Source organism: Miscanthus floridulus, chromosome 5 (genome assembly GCF_019320115.1).
Source record: "Miscanthus floridulus cultivar M001 chromosome 5, ASM1932011v1, whole genome shotgun sequence".
Lineage (NCBI taxonomy): Eukaryota > Viridiplantae > Streptophyta > Magnoliopsida > Poales > Poaceae > Miscanthus > Miscanthus floridulus.
Window position 1 is genome coordinate 32,146,589 of NC_089584.1, and position 17,856 is coordinate 32,164,444.

The following is a 17,856-nucleotide window of genomic DNA, read 5'->3' on the forward strand; positions in this document are numbered from 1 at the left end:
CGCGCGGCGCCCCAGCCGGTACCCTCGCCGCCGAGGGGAGCGGGGCGGAGGGAGGAGCAGCGGGCACGAGTAGGGGGGAGCGGGGCGGACGGAGAAGGAGCCGCGCCGCCGCCGGTGATCCGAGGCAGGGCGCCGCCGCCGCCGCCTAGCGCGCGCAAGCTGACCGGCAGGCGGGTGGCGCGACCCCTCCCCGCGCCTGGAGGAAGGTCGTGCCCGCACCTAGAGCCGTGGCCCCGCGCCCACAACCAGGAGGCAGCCCCTTCCCGCGCCCACGCTCTGGAGCCACGGCCTCCCCTTCGGTGCTTCTGCAGCTGCCGCCGGGAACCCGCACTCACGAACAGCCCGAGCCCGATGCAGGCAGACGACGCCCGTGCTTCAGTCTAGGATGAGGAGATAAGGATAAGGGGCATTATGTTCATTTAGCCCTTCCTTTTCAGATTTGGAATTTTTTTAATTCGTTTAATCAATGTTAATATGACGGACGTGAGAAGCAGGGGCAAACGGACCATTCAGTTTAAAATAACAAGGGTAAAAATACAAAGTTAAAAAAGTAAGGGCAAAATCACGATTGACTTACTGGACAAGGGTAAGAACACTATTATCCCAATTTGTTTGGTACTGATAGTTCTATAGCCAAAGATTTCTGATTTGTAGTTACATCGCTAAAAATAAAAATGGACAATAACTAGATGGCCAAAATTTGATTTCTTTTTTTTTTCTTTATGAATGGAGAGCTTCCAGCTTTAGCGACCAATGTACATGTACAGTGGATAATTGGAGATGGAAACGATTTGATGCAGATCTCGTGTGTTCACTTCAGTTTCTGGCCTTCAGCTAAAAGATAGGGGCCTCACGGGTCCTCTCTCTCGGGAAAAAAAAGAAAAAAAAAAGACACGGACCTTTCGAACCGGGCTGAACCCAAAACTCCAAACGGCCCACGCGCGCCGCGGTTCTTCCATCTCCGTCCCAACACCTCCGCTTCTCCATCTTCCTCCTCCGCGCCGGCCTACGCGACAGCTTCCCTCTCTCTCGACTGCGCCTCTACTGCCTGACGCGATGGCCTCGTCGGCGACGAGAGAGGTGCTCATGCTTGAGGCCCCGCCGCCGTCTGACCCCTCGGCGGGGCCGTGGCGCGCGGCGCCGGACGCGGAGGCCGTCGACGCGCTGCCCTACATCGACGGAGACTACGGCGACGCGGCGGTGAAGCGGGAGGTCGACCGCCTCGTCGAGGAGGAGATGCGCCGAGGGAAGCGCAAGCCCGCAGACTTCCTCCGGGACCTGCCCCCTGTTCCCACCGCCGGATTCGAGGTACAGCCGTACAAATTTCTTAGCCCCTAATGTATATTGGAGCCAAGTAGCTCAAATCCATACGGTTTCTGCGGATGCTAGGGACATAGCAACAGGTTGCAGCTTCGTCGGTGCTAGCAGGTGCGATCTGCGTTTAGGGTTCAAAGGAGGGTCGGGTGGGAGCTAGGGTTTGCAGTTGTAGAGGTCACAGTGAACTAACTTAGCTGGATGAATCATGAATATATGTTTCCGTTGTTTAGATTTTGTGGAGGTCTAAGTGAATTAACTTGGTACATCTTTGCATTGCTTAGACTTTAGAACTGTTGCATATGAAATTGAAGTTTTAGTTGATAACCCTTTTACATTTTACCTGTGAACCATTTAATTGGGTTGTATAATAGGTATAACATCTAGCACAGTTTTGTGCTCCCTTTCTGTAACAGTGCATTTTAAGCTGGGGTATCATGCTCTTGTAGTCTGTCTTTTATTACTTCAGATGGAAATCCTGTACAAATCAAGGATTTTTGTGCTTGATGTTTACTTCGGGCTCAGATAAAGGCCGAATGGCCAGAAAAGGACACACTTATGCTTTTAGTTCGATGGATTGATGTTTACTTCTGATGGATTTGAGGTTATTACACCTCATCTGATCATGACACTGAGCTCTGAGGATCAAATATCGACCATTTATGATGAACTAAGCATCTCTAATTGAAATTCAATATCAAAACATGACTTGGAAGATTTTCTAAGTTTGTTTTTGAGGTTTTTAACAGAAAAATATTCTGTACTGTTTAGTGAGCACTGCTATTAAACTTTGACCTTGTGAAGCTATGTTTTCATGTATTTTAATTCCATAGATATCTTAGGTATACTTGTTTTAACTATTATTATGCCATATCAAAACCAGAACCGCGATGTGAATCAAGATGTTTGCAAGTCTTGACTGTTTGAAAATTTATGTGTGATGCAATTAACGCAAAGTATGCTATCATTTTTGTTTCAGAATCATCCTATGCTTGCTAAAGAATATGAACGAGTTAGGGCTGGCAAACCTCCTTTTATGCTAGATATGTCTCGCTATGGTTTGGAGCCACCTCCAATGAACAAGAGGAATGATGTTGGTGCCTGGAGGCAGGCTCTACGGAATGCTCAGAGCCAATTGCAGCATCAAATTATAAGGTAAGTCAGGGTATTACTTTTGGGGCATCAAGGGTTATGTATTCATATTCTATAGTATAGACGCCTATTTGCAGAACTGTGTGTCTATGTAGAAACTAAGGAAAACATTTTTGTAACAGCTGCAAGTTTATGGCTTGTAATAATCTTGAATGACTTGCAGTATTGTGTAGCATTATGTGAGAATTTCTTCTGAACTCTAAAGCATGTAGTGATAAGCTGCCATAACCATTTTTGACATGCCATAGTCAGAATAGTGCCCTTGCTTCTCCACCAAAGAAATGCATAAAAAGTGGTGCATACCGAGTTAATGAACTTTATCTCTATTATGGTTGCATTTTTTACTCCATTTAATAAAGGGTCACAAGTTCACGGTGGCCTATGTTTTTTATACTCTCTTCAATGATTTCCGTAAGGCTAATTTTGAATCTGACCATTCATTTCTGTAATATATATGGTTGATAAGTGATAATTATGAAATAACAATCATAATATTATAAAATCTAACATTACCTTTTTTTCATTAAACCTGCATGTTAGTTTTAGTACATGTATTCAAAGTCTTGAAACTTTCATTCCTTGTAAAAGTGATGAATAGAAGGAATAGTCATTACTGTTGCTCTATTGCCGAACAAATTTTTATCTGTTTTCCTGTTTATGATAAATGGAGATTTGGTGGTGCCTTGTTTCGAAAAATATGTTTTGAAACAGTGCTAGTATTGCAGGATAGAGAATCTCGAGCTTATGCTGAAATATGGTGTGGATGTTTGGAAGCTCCAGAACAAACAAATGGAATCTGTTCTGTCTAGGTAAGTTAATGTCCATGTGGTCCTTGACAATGCCGTATCTCTTTTTTCTTTGCCTTTCATTTAAAACTTAGGGCCTGTTTGGTGCCACGCTGGCTTTGGCTCCACCGGCAACTTCGGCAACGGAGCCGGAGGAGCTGCACCAAATGGCCAGGATAGGAGAAGCGTTTCTGCACCTGTGGGAGAGGAACCGGAGCCATTTTGCACGTACGGAGGCGAAGCTGGTTTCTGGGGCTCCAGCTCTGGCAGCAGAGCGCTCGCGAGGAGCCGCACCAAACGCACTCTTAGTTTGGTTTACGGACTGTGCTATCAGTTCTTGGGATGCAACAAAAAATGATGTATCTATCTATATCATATTTTGTTGGTCTTATGTGTGATATGTCAGCGATAGTGCCAGCTTAGATGTCCACTGAAGCACTCTACATGCTTTATAGGTTTAAAATAGTACCGATCAGTGTCACAATATGGATTTGAGACATTGATCTGCCATCTTATATGCAGGATGCAAAAGATGGCTGTAGAATACAATGAAAGGATAGAAAATGTCAATCGTGAGAGGAAGTTCCACCAGGTTACAAGCATTGATCTCTTTATTGGGAAGTTTGAGTCATGATAATATTTCACAGGCAGCTCATAATTTGTTTTTTGATCAGCAAAATACTGGAGGACAGCTGCATGCCCTGACAATTGAATGGCAGGAGCTGTGTCAAAAAAATATAGCTATTCAAGCTGCCTGTGTTGACCTGCAGAATCAGATTGATCAGCTTAAACTTGAAGCAAAAGAACTGTACGTGCACTCTCTCCCTCCCCCTCCCGCTCCCTCTTTCTACTTATGAATCGTGATAAAAGACTTGTTAACAGGGGAATGCCCATGGACGACAACAATGGAACCAACTCACAAGCATCATGAGGATTTGAGGTACCATTCTGTATGTGCCATCTAGTTAAGCTCAGACGCCACAAGACAGCCTTTGCCTTCGTTATGTTTACAAGTTATGCCGTTGCTACTACAGATACAGAGGTGGCAAGGAAGAAGCTACGGTGCTTCAATGAGGTTGGGAGCAGGACGTTCCATTAGCCATTGTGCTTACCTGACTTGCAGTTGTCATATGGGCCAGTCTGTTTGACATTGAAAACATGTGGACTGTGCCTAGCAATCCTATTAGTTGAAGGTGACCCTGACCTGTGCAGCTGAAAACACCTCGCAGAGGAGAGTCTAAATTCGTGTATTGTTGTTCGTTGGAATGCCCTAACCGTGGCAGGAGAAACACAGCAGATGTTTATCGAGTTTCCAGCGCTTTATAGCGTGACATTGAGTTTTGAAGCTTTCTTCTGTTTAGTTTTCTGCTTGTTTCTGAAAAATACCTTGTGCGTGCTTTACTCTAGTCTTCTTCAGAACGTGCTCAAGTGTTTTTTTTTTTTGACAAAAAACGTGCACAAGTGTTTGTAAACAGTAGACGCCCTACTCCAGACTACAGGTTTGAGTTGACGATGTACCTGCGCTCTTACTAAACTGAACGATCAGTTCAATTGGCGTAGTTATATAGACTTCTGTAGGCCAGAGTTTCTTTTTTCACTCGACATGGACGCTCTGGGTGTCCGGTAGTCAAGAGGGGAGGGAATTGCCTGAGTCATTAAAAAAGATCTTGAAAAAGTTCTGCGGATTTCAGCTCTAACTTTTTTTTATCCTTCATGCCACAACCGTTATATTGAGCTCTAACAGTGTTAATCTGCAAGTGTGAAAAGTCGAAAATACCTTTAGATCTAAATAGATCATTAATTTTTTTTAGTATCTTAACGACTTCAAATGGAAAAACTTAAAAACTAGAAAGTTGTAGATTTTGTCGAGATCTATAGTTTTCATATAAAAATTATCTTCATTTAATACCGTAAAAAATATATGATTTTTCTCAGATTTTAATCATACCAAATCATATCTTTTTTTTGCGGAATTAAATAAAGATAATTTTTATATGAAAATTATAGATCTCGACGAGATCTACAACTTTTTAGTTTTGACTTTTTTCATTTGAAGTCGTTAAGATGTTCAAAAAAATTAATGACATATTTAGACCTAAGGGTATTTTTGACTTTTCACATCTACAGTTGACACCGTTAAAACCCAATCTGACAGTAGTGACATGGAGAGAAAAAAATTTTTAAAACGGTGACGCTAAAGTCCACTAAGGCCTCGTTTAGTTCCGGCCAAAGTTGGCGCCGCCGGATTTCCAGCTGCACTGCAGCGCACTGTAGCATTTCGTTTGTATTTGGTAATAATTGTCCAAACATTGACTAATTAGGCTCAAAACGTTCGTCTCGCAAAGTACAATCAAACTGTGCAATTAGTTTTTAATTTCGTCTACATTTAGTACTTTATGTATGTACCACAAGTTTAATGTGACGGGGAATCTTCTTTTTACATAGTGCCAAATTCAAAAAATTAGGGAAACTAAATATGGTCTAAACTTTTTCAGTGGCTCACAACAGATTGCATTCTTTTATAATGGCTCACAGGGGAAGAAGGAAAGGGCAGCGATCTGCAGCTGTCCATTTTAGATCCAACGGTCAACAAGTAATGCTTTGAAATTACGCCTGGCCGGCTTGTCCCCAGTTCCGACAGTGTCACACCGCGCCCGCAGGCCGCAGCTAGACTCCAAGCAAAACAAACTTTAAACTAGTGCTCCACTCGCCGAGAAGGAAAATCTCCAAGCGCATTCGTGAATCCCCGTATTCGCCCAAACCACACCGGACAACCATGGCCGCCGCCTGCTACTCCCCAGCGCGCATCGTCATCTCCTGCTCAGCCACCACCACCTCGTCGTCGTCGTCAGCGCGCCCGCTGCGCGTGGCCGTAGTTGGGGGCGGCCCCGCGGGCGCCTCGGCCGCCGAGGCGCTGGCCTCGGCGGGGGCCCGGACGTTCCTCCTCGAGCGCAGCCCCGCGGGCGCCAAGCCCTGCGGCGGCGCCATCCCGCTGTGCATGCTCGACGAGTTCGCCATCCCGCGGGACCTCGTGGACCGCCGCGTCACCCGGATGCGCGTGGTCTCCCCCTCCAACCTCGTCGCCGACTTCTCGCGCGCGCTGCCCCCCGGGGCGCACATCCCCATGCTCCGGCGCGAGGTGCTCGACTCCTTCCTCCGCCGCCGTGCCGCCGAGGCCGGCGCCGAGCTCGTCCAGGGCCTCGTCACCTCGCTCTCGCTCCCCGCGGGGCCCGCCGACCCCTACCTCGTCCACTACATCTCGTCCTCCTCCCCAGGGGGCGGGGGCGCGGGGCGGGGCGTGCTGGAGGTGGACGCCGTCGTCGGCGCGGACGGCGCCAACAGCCGCGTGGCGCGCGAGGTGGGTGCCGGGGACTACACGACGGCCATCGCGTTCCAGGAGCGCATCCGCCTCCCCGACGCCGCCATGGCGTACTACGACGACCTCGCCGAGATGTACGTGGGCGGGGACGTGTCCCCGGACTTCTACGGCTGGGTGTTCCCCAAGTGCGACCACGTCGCCGTCGGGACCGGCACCGTCGCCGCCAAGCCGGAGATCAAGCGCCTCCAGTCCGGCATCCGGGCGCGCGCGGGCCCCAAGATCGCCGGCGGCCGCGTGGTCAAGGTGGAGGCGCACCCGATCCCGGAGCACCCGCGCCCGCGCCGCGTCGTGGGGCGCGTGGCCCTGGTCGGCGACGCGGCGGGGTACGTCACGCGCTGCTCCGGCGAGGGCATCTACTTCGCGGCAAAGTCGGGGCGGCTGTGCGGGCAGGCCATGGCGGAGGAGTGGGCGCGCACGGGCGCCGTGACGGAGGCCGGGCTGAGGCGCGGCTACCTGCGGCGTTGGGACGACGAGTTCCTGCTCATGTTCCGGTTCCTGGACCTGTTGCAGCGCATGTTCTACGGCGGGAACGCCGGCCGCGAGGCGCTGGTGGAGATGTGCGCCGACGAGTACGTGCAGCGGCGGACGTTCGAAAGCTACCTGTACAAGCGGATGGTGCCCGGCGAGCCGTGGGGCGACCTCCGGCTGCTGTGGCAGACGGTGGCCAGTATGGTGCGCTGCGGCGTCATCGGCAGGGAGGTGGAGCGCCTGCGACGGCTGGAGCTGCAACGCTAGACAGGAGAACCGCCGCATCTCAAGCACTGACGGGCTGCCGGTGTGCTGCTTACTGCTTAGTGTTGCTTTGCTGAATAACAATGTATTTTATACCCTTTCTCGAGGATATTGGTGATTTTTTTTTCTTACTTGGTGTCGGATATCGATATTAGCCATACCCAAAATAAGGGAGTTAGCGTCCACGCTGACTTCCTCGGACATAGCAAGATGTATTAACATGTCTCGTCCGACCCCTTGGGCATGGGCTCCGTTTCACCTGACCTCAAAGACGTAGTTTCCGTCTCGCTCGACCCAGAGGCCGCGGGGGTCTCGCCCAAGGCCGCGGGCTCCGTCTTGTCCGACCCTTGGGTGCGTACTCCGTCTCGTCCGACCCCAAGGGTCGCGGGCTTCGTCTCACCCGACCCCGAGGCCGCTGGGGTCTCGCCTAAGGTCGCGGGCTCTGTCTTGCCCGACCCCGAGGCCGCGGGGGTCTCGCCCAAGGTCGCGGGCTTCGTCTCGTCCGACAGGGACCCATATCGCCGCCAACCACTCTAGGTCTAGGCGTATGGGCCTGGATCAAAACTCTGACATCTAGGAAGAGACGGGCACGACTCGATGTAACCCGAGACCATGATGGGCTATACCTGAGGATTCACATCAAGAACAGCATCAGACGCACCTGTAACAGAACCGTCCAATTTATAAGAGCACAAGTACAATAGCCACCATCGAGGACAGTCAAACCATAACACTTAAGCCCATATAAATCCGGTAGTCCGTTGAGTATCACTGAAGGATCTCGAATCAACCAATATATAAGTCAAGATCGTACATGATTCAACATACAAGCCACATGTTATAACAAGTTCACAAATAGTTTGTCATACAATAGAGTTCCATCACTAGTTGTCACAACAATAGTTTAACACTATCTGAAGCAACATAGTTCAGAACGACATCAACAGTAGTTTAGATACATAGCCAGTTTTTACAGTCATCTCTAACCAAAAGCATAAGGGTGAGATGATATATAGAATGACCATGCCCATGGTCTTATTCCCCATCCACTGCAGGAGCAAAACAGTGCTTACAGTAGCCGTGGTACATCACGTTATCTGCAACAATAGGGAAATAAACTCTGAGTACGAGAAGGTACTCAGCTAGACTTACCCGTCATAAACAAAAAATAAGAGACAAAAGATCATGCAAGGCTTATAAGTGAAGCTAGTTGACATCCTTTCTCTACAAGCCAATATTTATCTAGTATCTTTTAACTTTGAAATAACAAGTTTATTATTCGTGTCCCATTCTAGATTAGCATCTATCCTATGCCAAACATGTTGTGTACCATTAAATCATCACAATAGTAACCATATCAAGTCGAGCCTTTCCATAATCCACATAACCATTACTTTCATCAATTACTACGATGAAGGGGGCTCATGTAAGTTCTCACTATCTAGGAGAGACAGCGATTCGAATCGATTCCTATCCAGCTGGAGAATTATTCCTAACACACCCATACTTCCTCTGTCAGGGTCGCATCGAGTCACCTTTGGTACAACTCAGGTCCAAATCACGGGTAAGACCAACGTCGTACCCTCAAAGATACTACCAATCTGTCAGGAAGCTCAGGACTCGAACCCACCCTTGGACTCACGCCATTTGCTCTCCGAACATCCTTACTGCCACCAGAGTGCACACTTTAACTGCTTGTGTCCTCAGCCTGAGTTGAGCTACTCGGCTTCATGGTCGGAATGACTTATCCGGACAACTATGTGAGAGACATGCGTTCAACATGACAAGAGGGCCTCCATTGGCCGGTCCTTGAACGACATAGACAGAATCACTATAAGTCACCACACCTAACATATAAGATTCCACCCAGTCTTCAATTGTTCAACATCACCAGGTTATGTTCCACGATAACACAATATAGCCAATCGTGATCAAGTCACCAGGTGCCAGGAAATCACCCGACTTCTACCGGTCTAAGCATGGCTAAGCATAAAGGTCGATCCTGGACCTACATAGGATTCAAGATAGATATTTTTGGACAAGAAAAGTATATACAATAAGTGGTTCCAATCAACTCCTAGTACTTAATGCATTAACATAAAAAAGACTCAAGTTGGTATTAGAACACATAGGATGTTAGAATGCTCCGGGGCTTGCCTTTCATAAACGTGGTTGGCTGATGGTCAGGGCACTCTAAGAGATGATCAACTTCAGGCTCGCCTTTGCCTAGAGCTTCTTGGTGCTGAGCTTCCTAGTTCTCCTCTTGTGGATCGGCTTTGAATTCCACCAACATGATTTCTTCCGCTGCACTTATTGCATGCATATGTATAAAGTAAGTATCATAAATGCATAAGAAGGATTGTGAATGATATGACATGAGAACATGAATGATTCTATGCTAATGATTATAGCAAGTTACTTAGATGATAACCACGTTGAATTCTTATTTACTGAGTAGGTGCATATCTCTTCTCTAGAATTTTCAAGAATCCACACTAAGTCCATTTCTGGACCACAACACAACAGCTACAAGTTGAGATCATAACCAGAGTTTTACTCAACCAATTGCCATGATCTAGGACTCTCTGGAAAGCTCATAAAATTGCCTACAACTTTAATTTATTCATCACAAGATGATTTAATAGCTATCTAGGTTAAACAATTCAATCATCCAAATCTCTACAGTAGACAAGCAAATTTTGATAGCAGACTTCTAACAGCTATAACTCCCAAACCATTTAGTCTATTACCATAAAAATTTGACACAAGTAATATAAGTAAGTTATCTACAACTTTGTTAATAACAAGTTTCACAGAAAATGTAATTATCATCATAAATTTATCAATAAAATAGAAACTACTCCTGTAGCCATCTAGCGGAATTATAAAGCAATAATTAAGTAGCTGCCTATAACCAATCAACTTCAAGCATAACTACCATTATCAGCAGATCATATGCATCACTAGTACTACAGAAAACATTATGTTTATGCCAAACTATTGTATTTAGATACCTTTATTCATTTCTTTATATAGTAAGGTGATTTATGAGATAAATATTTCTAGTGCTCCATAAATTTTGAGAAAATTATAGTAGCATACATATGACCCCAAAAGTCTACTGTACAAATTTCATGCCAATTGGATAAGTATATCCTTCTATACAAAAATGACAAGTTGCTTAGATTTATTTTAGCAAAAATAGCTTAGTCTATTGAAAAGTGTCAAGCAATAGATTTCATATTTTTCTTAACTTCCCTAAAACCCATTAACACTTTACAAAAATTTGCATGGCAATATGTTACCTATTTTTATCCTTATGAATTTCCTCAGAAAACACCATTTATTAAAAGATAAATAGAAAGACCCTACTCTAATCAAGTTTAATGCAATTTTAGTATTTTTTCTAGCTAGAGCATGTCAATACAAACTCAACAAAATTTTAATCACAATTTTTGCACATACCAAGCTCAAGTTATGCATTTTTCAAGGTAGAAACCATTTAAAAAGCATTTAAATGGCTCCATTTTATTCTCTTAGAAAACTACTAGAAACAGTGTATTGCATATTTTTATCAAATACTACACTTAATGATGAATCCAAAAAAATTTGGTTCACCCTATTTGGACACTCTGAGCTATAGATATGAATTTTTGAAACATGCATTCAAATCTATGAAAACAAATAAGAAATCAATCACTACACAGAATGACACATGGGGCCCGCTGGTCAGTAGGACCCATGTGTCAGTGATACCAGAGCAGAGGAGGTGCTCCGTCCAGCATTATCTCATAGGCGGTGAGATCATCGACGACAATAGTGACACCAACGTGTTCCCCGTGATCTCCCACACCTAGTGGTACCCTTCGATGGACTGGTGGTGCACTGGAGCACCCTCGCCGACGGCAATGGCGGCACGACAGAGCTATGTAGTGGCACGCTGGCCATCTCCGACCACGACATGCGCTGGTGTGGATGGCTACTCCATCCTGGTGGCCTGGCGCAGCACTACGACGAGGATTAGGCCATGGTGACGCAGTGGAAAAAGCTTGGCCACGTGCATGGCCAAGCGGCGACGCATGGTGCACTATGGTGGGGCTCTCTATTCCAGCTAGCTAGCGGTGAGAGAGGAGTCTCCATCTAGCCTACTGGATCTAGGTCACAAAAGCCATGTAGAGACGACTAAGAGCGGGGACTAGAGTGACCCCGAGACGACTGGCCTCGGTGAGCTCAAGCTCACGACCATGGTGGCCATGGCGGGAGCAGCGGTGTGTTCCCGCAAGACCATGCAGTAACATCTAACCTAGTTCCTGCCTAAGCATATGGACCACAAAGCGGCTATAGACTGGAGAAGAGGAGGACCGGAGGTGCGGTGGAATGGCATGGCTACGGTGAGCTGAGCGCGCAGTGGCGCTCCGGTGAAGGCGTGGTGGCGGCGAAGCAAAATGTGCCCTTACCCTGGCTCAGCAAGTGGTGCTAGCAGGTCAGGGTGGAAGAGGTGACGATGACGGAGCTACTGGCAAGTTGGATTGGACGGTGGAGCAACGATGGCAGCGAGCGGGCATGGTGGAGCGACGGTGATGGCGCAGTGGCGCAGTGCTCCGCTTTGCTCTAATGTGGGCGAGAGAGAGCGGGGTGCAAGGGTGAAATGGAGCAAGCAGCAGAGGCGCACGCCTTATCCCACCACGCTGGCCTGACCGGCTAGGCCAGCGCCGGCGTATGACCGCCACACGGCATGCCTGGCCTGCCCCCGGTCGGCCACTGACATCGGCGTCGAAACAGCATGAGGCCCTGATGAACATGACTAACAGAGCGATTTCACACGATCGTTACTCCTAAACCATTCGTCCTTTGTAAAAACTTCTTTAACAAGAATTGTAAAGCTACATGAGATCTACAAGTTTGATTAAATGAGTTTAGTCTAGACTGGCCTAGTTTACAAACTGCAATGCGTCAAACACAGGTTCATTGAAACGGTAAACTAGCTCAAGACTTAGAAAATTTTTAGTAAAAAACAGTAATTCTATTGCTACTTGTGGACTATTTTTGAGAATACTATGCACCGAATTAGGTCTTGACCCAAAATTAAAAGTTGTTACTCAAGTAAAGTACTACAACTTTTCTTAAGGGTGCACTGCCATGCAAACAATCTATGATATAGTTCAACTTAGGTCAATCATGCAACTTGAAAATGATAACTTACACTATAACCATGACTTAGAGGCCAATTGGGTCCAAGTCATGATTACCAAAGTTGTTCCAAATGACATTCTAAACATGTTAAAGGTACTCCTAGGGTCCCACAAACATTTCATACATTAGTCACATGCAAACCCTAGCAAATGTAAAGCATTTAGTAACAAACACATGTGATATAAACAATCATAGAGATAAAATTTGAGATGCTCATGATCATGACTGATCAATGATGCTTGTGCTCATGCAATGCCAATGCCAAATGCATGCTTAACACCTAGGGTGTTATAGCCCTTCCCCCTTAAAGAAATCTTGTCTCGAGATTTGCACGACTAACCATCTCTTGTAGAAAATCGGATATACCTCACGAAGATAATCCTCTCGCTCCCACTTAGCATCTTGCTCACTATGGTTATTCCATACCACCTTATAGAATTTATTGACTTTGTTATGGGTCACTCTTTCTATTATCTCAAGCACTTGAATAGGTCTTTCTTCATAGGTTAAATCTGACTAGATCTTGACACTAGTGGGTTCAATAGCTTCTTCAGGCACACAAAGACATTTCTTGAGTTGGGAGACATGGAAAATATTGAATATAGCTCTCATTTCTAGAGGTAACTAGAGTTTGTAGGCTACTGGTCCCCTTTGTCCAATGATCTTGTATGGGCCTACATATCTAGGTGCAAGCTTTTGCTTCACACCAAACCTTTGCACTTTCTTCATAGGAGACACCTTCAGATATACAAAATCCCCAACTTCAAAGGCAATGGGACTTCTCCTTTTATCTGCATAACTCTTCTATCTCAATTGAGCAGCTTCAATATGTTGTTGAATAATTTGAACTTGTTCTTCAGCTTCTTTGATAAAGTCAATCCCATAATACCTTCTTTCACCAGGCTCAATCCAATTCAGAGGAGTTCTACACTTTTGACCATACAAAGCTTCAAAAGGAGCCATCTTGATGCTTTCTTGATAGCTGTTATTGTAGGAGAAATTGACCAAAGGTAGTGAAAGGTCCTAATGGCTAGAGGGGGGTGAATAGCCTATTAAAAAATTCTACAACAACACTTAACAAACCAGTTAGACAATTATGAGGCGAAGCGAGTGTTGTGCTAGCCTACTAAAAATGCAAGTCACCTACCACAATTTTAGTTTATATAGTTTCTATCCACACAATAACTATGTCACTACACTAAGTTAGTGTGCTCCCAAAAGCTAACTAAAGAGCCACACTAACCAAACTAATAAGCTCTCACAACTAGCTATACTAAAGAGCTTGATAACTAGTTTACGGTAATATAAAGAGAGTGAGCAAGATAGTTATACCGCCGAGTCGAGGAGTGGACCAATCAATCACAAGAATGAATACCAATGAAGACCAATCACCTCGGAATCAAATGATGACAATGATTTTTTTACCGTGGTTCACTTGCTTGCCGGCAAGCTAGTCCTCATTGTGGCGATTCACTCTTGGAGATTCACGCGCTAATTGGCATCACACGCCAAACCCTCAATAGGGTGCCGCACAACCAATACAAGATGAGGATCACACAAGCCACGAGCAATCCACTAGAGTACCTTTTAGCTCTCCACCGGAGAAAGGTCAAGAACCCCTCACAATCACCATGATTGGAGCCTAAAAGCATCTAGGCCCCTAGTTGGATTTCGGTGATTAATGTCAATATAAAGTTACTATGACTAACGTGTGTTTTGCAGAGGCAATTAAGTTAGGTCATGGTAATGGAGATCAATTGGGCAATCGAGGTTATCATGCCCCTACGATGGAAATCGTTTCAGTTTTCAAAGGACGGACGACGAGGTTAAGGATCACTAGTTCTAAGTGTCAATTGGAGTTGGAGAGACACTTAGAGTAGTTTAGGACTTTGTTTTTCCTTTGGCCATACTATGAAGGGGGGTATGAACGGGTAGCTTGACCTAGTTGAGTCTAGTGAGTTAGGTGTGGTGCACACTTGTTAAAACTAGCTCTAGGTAGCTCCTATGAATGCCTAAGATCCTTTGGAGCAAACTTCATTCACATATGTTCGAAAGTTGGAAGTGAATGGAGGGTCAAACACTGACCGGACGCTGGCTCCGGTGCAACCGGACGCTGGCCGCAGGGTCCGGTCAGTTCATTTGACTGAAGTGAACAAGTCTGTTGTGACCGGACGCTGGAAGGTCATGTGACCGAACGCTGAGGGCCAGCGTCCGGTCGACTCCAGTAAGGGTCCAGACTTGGGAAAGAGTGACCGGACGCGTCCGGTCAGTGCTGACCGGACCCTGAGGGTTCAGCGTCCGGTCGAGTCCAGTAAGGTTCCAGTAAGGGTTTTATGTGACCGGACGCGTCCGGTCAGTGCTGACCGGACCCTGCCAGCGTCCGGTCGACTCTTTAATACTGGTTCGCGGGTTGAACTGACCGGAGCGTCCGATCATCACGATCGGAGCATCCGGTCGTTCCGCAGAAGCTCATAACGGTTCAGTTTTTCAGGCTGGCTTATAAATAGAAGGTCCACTCGTGAGTGGAGCATCTTTTGCTCATTCCAACAGCTGAGAAACACGTTTGTGAGTGCCAAGAAGAGCAAGGTCCTAGTGAGGTGTTTGTGATTTGAGAATCCAAGAGAGTAGCCTCACTAGCAAATCAAGAGTAGCAAAGTGTGCATCCATCTTCTCATTAGGCTTCGCGTGGTCAAGTGAGAGTTCGTGCTTGTTACTCTTGGTGATCGCCATCACCTAGATGGCTTGGTGGTGATTGGGAGTTTGGTGTTCACCCGGCGGAGCTTGTGGGTGACCCAACTCAAGTTGTGAGCGGCTTTGGGTGATTCGCCGCGACGGAGTGTCGAAGAATCAACCCGTAAAGAGCACTTGATCCTTGCGCGGATCAAGGGGGAGCTACACCCTTGCGCGGGTGCTCCAACGAGGACTAGTGGGGAGTGGCGACTCTCCGATACCTCGGCAAAACATCAGCCGCGTTCCTTTCTCTCTCTATTTACTTTGAGCACTTACTTTGAGCATTTACTTTGAGCAATTCAATACTTGTTTTTACATCCATAGAATTGCTTGCTAGAGTAAGTTTGGAACTTAGGTTGCGAGGTTGTTGTGCATTAGTTTGATATAAACACTTTTCTAGGCACAAGGGGTTAATTGGGCTATCCGTAGGATTTGATTATTGCAAGAAAATTTAGAATTAGCCCAATTCACCCCCCCTCTTGGGCATCTTGATCCTTTCAATTGGTATCAGAGCCTCGTGCTCACGTTTTTAAGCTTAATCGCTTAGAGCAAGATGTCTCACGGGGATGGACCTCCTCCTATCTTTGAGGGAGATGATTTTCCATATTGGAAAATCCGCATGGAGGCATACTTAGAAGCTCTAGATGTTGGAATTCTTAGAGCCGCCTCTCAAGGGTTCCCCGCACCTAGGAATGCCGCACAACTTCAAGGCGATGAAGTGAATTATGAGAAATGGAATGCAAAGGCTCGCAACACCATCTTTAGAGGCCTTTGCAAAGAGGTGTTCAATCGTGTAAGGAACCACAAAGACGCCCATGCTCTATGGTCGGACGTTTGTGCGCTCCATGAGGGAACCAAGAGTGAGCGTGAGGAACGCTATCATCTTGTGATTAAAAAGCTAAATTCTTTTGAGATGCTTTCCCAAAGAAAGTGCTAATGAGATGTATTCTCGATTAAATGTTCTTGTAGAGGAAGTCAATGGGCTTGGACTCACTCAAATGTCACCATCCGACTGTTGTGAGAAAAATCTTGAGTGTCCTCCCCATTGATAAATATGGGCACATTGTGACCGTGCTACATCAAGGTGATCTTTCCGCCGCTACACCGACACAAATCTTGGGAAAGATCAATGCTCATGAGATGTACATGCACATCACACCACAAGATGGCTCATCCTCTACAAAGAAGAAAGAGAAGGACTTAGCATTCAAAGCTAGCCAAGACAAGGGCAAAGCAAGACTTGAGTATGAGAGCTCAAGTGATGAAGATGATGAAGAAAGCCTTGCCCTCATGGTGAAGAAGACCACCAAGATGCTAAAAAGGCTAAACAAGAGTGGCATCAAGTTTGATGGCAAGAAGAAGAAGTTCTTCACTAGCTCAAGAAGAAAGCCAATCTCCGAGATGGATTGCTACAATTGTGGCGAACTTGGTCATCTAGCTCATCAATGCACAAAGCCCAAGAAAGATAAGTTCAAGAACAAGGGCAAGAAAGATGATTCAAGTGATGAAGATGAAAAGAAGAAGAACAAGCCATACAAGAAGAGAGATGGCAAAAAGAGGGAGTTCTACAAGAAGAAGAAGAGTGGCAAGGCCTATATTGTCGGTGATTGGCTCACGGACATTGATTCATCAAGTGGATCATCCGATGATGATAGTGACGATGAAAAGGTGGCCGCCATTGCTATTGATCTTGCATCTTCACCACCACCATCGCCATCATCCTCTACACACCTATGCCTTATGGCCAAAGGTGAACGCAAGGTAACTAAGAGTGATGATAGTAGTGATGATGAACATGCTAGTGATGATGATAGTGATAGCGATGATGATGACTCACCTACTTATGATGATCTTGTCAAAATACTAAGAAAATATACTAAGATCATTAGAAAGAGTAGAGCTACAAATGAAAAACTTGATGCTAAAAATGATTCACTCTTAGCTAAGTGTGATACATTAGAAAAGGCTAATGATGAGCTCAAAGAAACAAATGATTCTATATCATCCAAACTCAAGGAGCTCAAATCTTCTAAGAAAGAGCTTAAAGATAAAAATGATAAACTTGAGTGGGTGCACAATGAGCTTATCACTAGTCACAATAAGCTAAAAGATGAATATGCAACTCTAAAGATCAATTATGATACCCTTATTATTGCACAAGAATTCTTACCAAATGAGCCACATGATGCTACTAACCATGTTGTTAAGATTGATATAGCTACCTCATGTGATGATTTAATTGATGAAAGCATTGAGCATGGATCTAGTAGCAAGGGCAAGCAAGTGGTTGAGTGCAATGACTATGATGAGTATGTCAAGCTCAAGAGTAACAATGAGAAGCTCATGAAAGATCTTGAAGAGATGAAAAGTCACAACACCATTGTGCTAGAAACTCTTGATCATGACAAAGAGGTGATCCTTGAGAATGAGAAGTTAAAAGAAGAAATCAAGAAACTCAAGGAGGAGAAGAACAATGATCTTCTCAAGGAAGAGAACAAGAAGCTCAAGATGGAGAAAGAGCATCTCAAGGTGGGATTGAGCAAGTTTGCTAGAGGCAAGCATCTCCAAAGT

The 17,856-nt window shown here is 45.7% G+C and overlaps 2 protein-coding genes across 2 annotated transcripts; both read left to right on the forward strand.

The window, feature by feature from the left end:
- The first annotated feature begins 911 nt into the window (after positions 1-911).
- On the forward strand, positions 912-4,730 carry LOC136451908 (pre-mRNA-splicing factor SPF27 homolog). The gene is made up of 7 exons (XM_066452588.1): positions 912-1,308; positions 2,294-2,469; positions 3,192-3,275; positions 3,774-3,843; positions 3,926-4,059; positions 4,134-4,191; positions 4,286-4,730. The coding sequence occupies exons 1-6, from the start codon at positions 1,057-1,059 to the stop codon at positions 4,180-4,182; spliced, it is 765 nt and encodes a 254-aa protein (XP_066308685.1). The 5' UTR covers positions 912-1,056; the 3' UTR covers positions 4,183-4,191; positions 4,286-4,730.
- Positions 4,731-5,793: 1,063 nt separating this feature from the next.
- LOC136451909 (geranylgeranyl diphosphate reductase, chloroplastic-like) lies at positions 5,794-7,717 on the forward strand. Its single transcript, XM_066452589.1, has one exon. The coding sequence runs from the start codon at positions 6,028-6,030 to the stop codon at positions 7,363-7,365; it is 1,338 nt and encodes a 445-aa protein (XP_066308686.1). The 5' UTR covers positions 5,794-6,027; the 3' UTR covers positions 7,366-7,717.
- The last annotated feature ends 10,139 nt before the right edge of the window (positions 7,718-17,856 follow it).